We start from the raw sequence: 6431 nt of genomic DNA, 5'->3' as shown, positions 1-6431 counted from the left end.
ATAAAGTTTTTTTAATTATATTTTTTTATTACTATTTTAGATCCCTAAAATAATTATTTTTTTTATAGTGTACCCATTCTTCAAAAAATATTATTTTATCTTTTTTTTTTTACCCCAATAAGTGAAGGGGGTTTTTTTATTTTTAAGGTTTTCCCATAATTTTTTTTTTTTTGTTTTTTTTTTTTTTTTCATTTTTCTTAAAACACAAAATAGTAAAAGTAATATAAAAATATAATAATATTATAATAAAATCTCATTTTATATTAAAATATTAAAAATTAAATATAAAAAAAAAATTTCTATCAGTTAAATTTTAAATAAAATTGATTATTATTCATTATTTATTTTTAAATAAAATATAGAGACTAATATAACATTAATAATATAATAAAATAAAATTAATAAAAATTAAATAATATTTATAAATAATAAAACAACAAAATAATAGATTTAAAAAAATCAAAATAATCAATTTTTATATATTTATTTAATATTTTAATTTTTTTATTTTAATATAAATAATATCACAATTATAATAATAAAATAAACAATATTTCGATCAAATAACAATCACTATCATATAGGAATAGAAATTTAAACAAAATTATAATAATAGTATTATTATTATTATTTCTATAAAAATGATATATAAAAGTACCTATTATAATAAAATTTATAATAGTTTTTTTAAAATGAATAAAATTAAAATAATGTTGGCCGTGTTAATAGTGTCTGTAATAATAATGATAATATTTCAAATAGCAATACCTTCAACTACCTCTAAAAAGTTAAAGTTAGACTTACATATAAAACAACAGCAACAACAATCCAATAATAATAATAATAATAATAATAATAATAATAATAATAATAATAATAATAAACATTTAAATAATATAAATACCAATATAGAGTATAGTTTTGAAGATTTTGATGAATCATTAAAAGAATATATCAAACAGAATAATAATAGTTTTATAAATAAAGATTTAAAAAAGAGACCTAAAAAAGATTTTTATGAAGGATTGTATGCAACTTTTAAAAAAGAAGCATTTTTTAGTAAAGCTAATGGAATCACCAACATGGTTACTGGTCAACTCTACAGAAATTATTTCGTATCGATTGTTACTCAAACAACTGTAGATCGTTTACACAAAGTATCAATGATGGCCGAGAAATGGAAAGCTCCAATGTCAGTTTCAGTTTTTATAAAGAAACCTTCAAAAGACATACCAGAATTAAAAAAGAAATTACAAAACTACCCATCTCTAGTTTATTATGCAGATCTTCATTTACTTTTTGCAAATAACACAAGATACCCTGTAAACAATTTACGTAATTTAGCAATTGAAAACAGTCGTACCGATTTTGTATTTATAATGGATGCAGATTTTTTACCTCCTCTAGGTTTACATGACTATATACAAAATCAAAAACATTTTTTTAAAATTAATCAATCGAACCAAATTAATTTTAAAAATAACTTATTAAATGGAATTTCAAACCAACAAACCCAAGTAAAAGAAAATAGCAACATTGAACAGAAAGATAGCAGTGCAAATAAAATTATACATACTCAGTCATTTAGAAAAAATAATTTAAATAAAATAGACTCTAGTGGCCAAATAGATAGCTCATTCAATATGGATAGTTATCATGGAAGTGCCAGTATAAATAGTTTAACAGAAGATAATTCGAATGATATTCCAAATTTAAAGATTGCCTTTGTAATACCATCATTTTCAAGTTCAGAACTACCAGAATTTTTACCAGATGACAAAGAAGAAATGATAGAAATGGTAAAGAGTAATAAAGTAACACCATCAAGTAAGTAAAAATTTTTATTTAACTTTACACTATGAATCTATCTAATTATTTATATACTATTTTAGATATAAATGTTTGCAAAAAATGCCATTCTCCAACCAATTTTCCAAAATGGATAGAAGCAAAAGAACCATACGAAATTGAATATAAATGGATTTTTGAACCTTATTTAGTATTTAATAGATCAGAGAGTTTACCATTCGATGAAAGATTAAAAGGTTATGGATTCGATAAAAATTCACATGCATTTAGTATGGCCGTAGAAGGATTCCGTTTTGTAGTTTTACCAGAATCTTTTATAATTCATGTAAATCATAAATCATCATCATGGGAAGGTCCATCATTAGATGAACAACAATGGGATGCCCTTCGTATAGTTTGTGATATAATACCATCAATTAAAACCAAAAATAATTATAATATAAGTGAAAAGTTATTTGATGAACCTTTAGAAGATGAATGTTATTCAGATAATCATTGGTAAAAAAAATAAAAGAAAATTAAAAAAAAATAAACAAATTATAAAACAAGAAAATTATTTCAAATAATATTATTTTGAATTAAAATAATAACACTACAAAATAAATTATAACCTTTAACGATCAATAACTATTGTTATCTTTTTTTTTAATCATTATAATATTCTGCTATTTTATCATTTATTTATTTTTTTTAATTTTTTTTTTTAATTTTTTTTTTAATTTTTTTAATTTATTTTTTTTATTTTTTCATTTTCATTAAATTTAATTTTTATCTAAAATATGAAGCTTCATTGTCTAAGCTTATCAAACCAAGCACCATGTTATTTGTTAGAATATAAAAATGTTAAAATATTACTAGATTGTGCAATTGAAATTTCAACAATATTAAATTTCCTACCAAAAAACTTAAACTATAACAATAATAATAACAATAGTGATAGTGGAAAAGAAAAGGATCAAGAATTTAATCAATGTTACAAAAATATAAATGGGGTATTATATGTTGACAATGGATGTAGCAATATCAAATATAGTTGTCCAATATTTGAAATGATTGATGATTTTTCAACAATCGATGTCATTCTTTTAACAAACTATACAAATATATACTCATTACCATTTATTACAGAATATACAAATTTTCAAGGTAAAATATTTGCAACTGAACCAACTGTACAAATTGGAAAGTAAATAGTATAGCATATTTAATTTAAAAGAAAAAAAAGAAAAAAATTTATTAATTTATTTTTATTTATAATTGAAATAGATTACTTTTAGAAGAACTAGTTCAAATGGATAAACAGTATTCAAATCACAACTACAATATAAATAATAATAATAATTTATTTGATAAATGGCAAAACAGAGAAATGCTGACAAAGATAAATATAGCAAATTACGGTAATGAAAATGAAATAATGTATAAAGATAGCTACAGATGGAAAGATTTATATAAGAAATTAGATATTGAGAAGTCATTTGAAAAAATACAAACAGTTAGATTCAATGAATCAATTTATTTTTATGGTTTTGAATGTTCAGCTGTTAGCAGTGGATTTTGTTTAGGTTCTTGTAATTGGGTTATAGAGGCAAAGGGATTCGAAAGAATGGTGTACATGTCTGATACCTCTTTATCAGTGTCAAGATATCCGACAGTTTTCCAAATGGAACCATTAGAGAAACCAGACATATTAATCCTTAGTAAACTAAACAACCACCCAATCAATTTGCCCGATGAAATGTTTACAGAATTATCCCTTTCCATTGGAAGCACATTGCAATCAGGCGGTAATGTAATTATACCCAGCTACTCATGTGGAATAATTTTGGATCTTTTAGAGCACCTAGCAGAGTATTTAAATCAAATGAATTTAGCATCTACCCAAATATACTTTATCTCTTCAGTTAGTAAAGCAGTTTTATCGTATGCCGATATCTATGCAGAATGGTTAAATAAAAACAAACAAGAGAGATCATTCATGCCAGAAACACCTTTTCTTCATCAAGATCTAATGAAAAAGGGCCAATTAGCAGCATTTCAACATATACATAGTCATTTTCAAACTAGCGAACCCTGTATCATCTTTGCAGGTCACCCAAGCTGCAGGTTCGGTGATGTAACAACCCTTATCAAACAATATGGCGATAATCCAAAAAACACTGTATTCCTAATCGAGCCTGATTTCGATTTTAAAACTTTAGTACTTCCATTCTCAAAATTAACTTGTAAATTCCAATCTATACCAATCGACCCAAGAATTAATTTTAAAGATGCAAATTTTTTAATTTCAAAATTAGCACCAAAACATTTAATTATACCAAATAATTTTAAAAGTAAGTTATTAATAAATTCATACATACATACAAAGCAAATATTAATGATAATACTAATCACGATTATTTCTATTTAGATTTTATTGTAAATAAACATTCAAATGGTATTAATGGTTTAATAACACCAATTTTACCATTAGACCTCATCAAAATTAAAAATCATCAAAAATATGAAAATGGATTTTTAGATAAGGAATTGGCACAATCAATTCAAACTAAAATTATTGAAAAACCTCAAACCTCTTTAAATAGACTAAACCAAATCAAACAACAGATTCAGCAATACCAACAGCAGCAGCAACCCCAACTTCTATCACTCTCACAACCATTATCCCAATTCCAACAGCAACAGCAACTACAAAACCAACAACAACAAAACCAACTTATACATGTTGCAGAGGTTACAGGTATTCTATCAATCCACGACCATGAATTGGTAATTTCACCCGCCAACCTCTCTGATATTTCAAAGCTATCTTTTATAAAGGAAAAATACCTATGGGGAACTCTATCAAATGAAACAATCATAAATCTAATAACCTCAAAGGGATTTATAATTGAAAATATAAGAATAGAGAATGACCAGTATGAAATTAAAATCAATGGAAATAGCAACTCTGCCCTCATCACCACAAATAACCCCGCCACAATTTATCTATCCTCAAATAATGTAAATATAGAAACCAATTGTGAAATTACCAGAAAGCAAATCTCTGATATTATAGTTAACAATTGTAATGGTTTATACATTAATTAATAAATTATTTTTTAATTATGTGGATCTTAAAATCCTATTTTAGTTATTGTTTTTTTTTTTTTTTGTTTTTTATTTTTTTTTATTTTATTTTTTTATTTCTTTTTTTTTATATTTTAATTTTATATTTTTATAGTTTTATAAATAATTTTATATATTTATTAAATGCACAACCCACATTCACAACCAAAGACCTCTTTGTCAGTTGCTCAACAAATTCAAACATTTAATATTGATTTTGAAATAATTAATAATGGTTTAAAAAAATATTTATTAAATTTTCATACTGATAATGATTTTCAAAACAACCTCAAAAAAATCTCATTTATTAATTCATCTATACTGGAAAGTTTATTATATAAGAATCAGTCTTATTTAAATATGGTAACCAATTTCACATACGAATGCAGCGATAATTACAAGTCAATGGAAAACTACACGGTCAAGAATTTCAAAGGAAGAGAATTTGATTTCAGTGTCGCATATCTAGATGTTCTTTCATTAAAACTAGGAAATATTTATGATTTAGCAAATCAAGTAGAAGAAAGAATAAAAAAAATGTTGGGTTATTTTAATTCCATTATTACAGAAATTGAAAATTTAGAATTGGTTGAAAACACTGAAAAAATAAAAGAAATTAGAAAATTTAAATTATTTTTGAACAACTATAAACTTTTTTTGAAATTAATTGGGGTATTTTCATATGACATCAAGAGAAAATGCAGAAATAGATTCCAAAACTATAACGAAATAATCATTTCAATTTTAAAGAGTATAAAAGAAAAATCAGAAATAATCATTTATCTAGTAGAAAAATTGAAATTCATCATCAAATTACCATCGGAGACCAATAAACCCCCACTTACAATAAAAAATAGTGTTAATAAAAAATATTCTATGATTAGTTTAAAATTTCAAAGTTAATATTTTTTTTTTTTTTTTCATTTTTTTCATTTCATTATTAAATCAATTGGAAAAAAGAATTTGGTATTTGTCAAAATAGATAAAGATTATCATTTGCAAGACAAAAACAAAATTAAAATTTTCAGAAAATGATATAATTTCAAAACAAATAATAACATAAAAATAAAAATTAAACCCCACAAACTCTTTTTTAATCTTTAATTTTTTAAATCCAAATTTTTTTTTCATTTTATTAACAAATAAAATCTTAAAATTCATTCTGAATTATGATGGAATTAAGATATTATTAAAAGAATTTTCGAAATAAAAGTAATTAAATTAAAAACATTAAAAAATAAAAAACAAAAAAATAAAAAAAAAAATAAAAAAAAAAATAAAAAAAAATAAAAATTTTTAAAAAAAAAAAAGAAATATTTTTTTTATTTTTAAAATTTTTTCACCTTACACGAAGTTTTAAATTTTATTTATAAATATTATAATAATCGATTTTAATTATAGTATTTTGCCACACAAACAAGAAATAAAAAATATAAACAATAAACAATAAAATAAATAAATAAATAAACAAATAAAAGATGGCACAAGACGAAAAAAGTGAATTATAGCAAATC

General features: G+C 22.6%; 3 protein-coding genes across 3 annotated transcripts; all 3 read left to right on the top strand.

The window, feature by feature from the left end:
• Positions 1 to 1001: 1001 nt before the first annotated feature.
• Positions 1002 to 2349, top strand: DICPUDRAFT_51901 (uncharacterized protein). The gene is made up of 2 exons (XM_003295072.1): positions 1002 to 1827; positions 1893 to 2349. The coding sequence occupies exons 1-2, from the start codon at positions 1083 to 1085 to the stop codon at positions 2309 to 2311; spliced, it is 1164 nt and encodes a 387-aa protein (XP_003295120.1). The 5' UTR covers positions 1002 to 1082; the 3' UTR covers positions 2312 to 2349.
• A 239-nt stretch (positions 2350 to 2588) lies between these two features.
• On the top strand, positions 2589 to 4899 carry DICPUDRAFT_160278 (uncharacterized protein; the record flags this gene model as incomplete). The annotated part of the gene is made up of 3 exons (XM_003295071.1): positions 2589 to 2995; positions 3076 to 4142; positions 4220 to 4899. 3 exons carry the CDS (start codon positions 2589 to 2591, stop codon positions 4897 to 4899), a joined length of 2154 nt encoding a protein of 717 aa, XP_003295119.1.
• A 378-nt stretch (positions 4900 to 5277) lies between these two features.
• DICPUDRAFT_85543 (uncharacterized protein) lies at positions 5278 to 5820 on the top strand (the record flags this gene model as incomplete). Its single annotated transcript, XM_003295070.1, has 1 exon — positions 5278 to 5820. The coding sequence occupies one exon, from the start codon at positions 5278 to 5280 to the stop codon at positions 5818 to 5820; it is 543 nt and encodes a 180-aa protein (XP_003295118.1).
• Positions 5821 to 6431: the final 611 nt, after the last annotated feature.

This window comes from Dictyostelium purpureum (assembly GCF_000190715.1).
Source record: "Dictyostelium purpureum unplaced genomic scaffold DICPUscaffold_734, whole genome shotgun sequence".
Lineage (NCBI taxonomy): Eukaryota > Evosea > Eumycetozoa > Dictyosteliales > Dictyosteliaceae > Dictyostelium > Dictyostelium purpureum.
The sequence above is the reverse complement of the archived record's forward strand: the minus strand, read 5'-3'. Positions and strand labels throughout refer to the sequence as shown.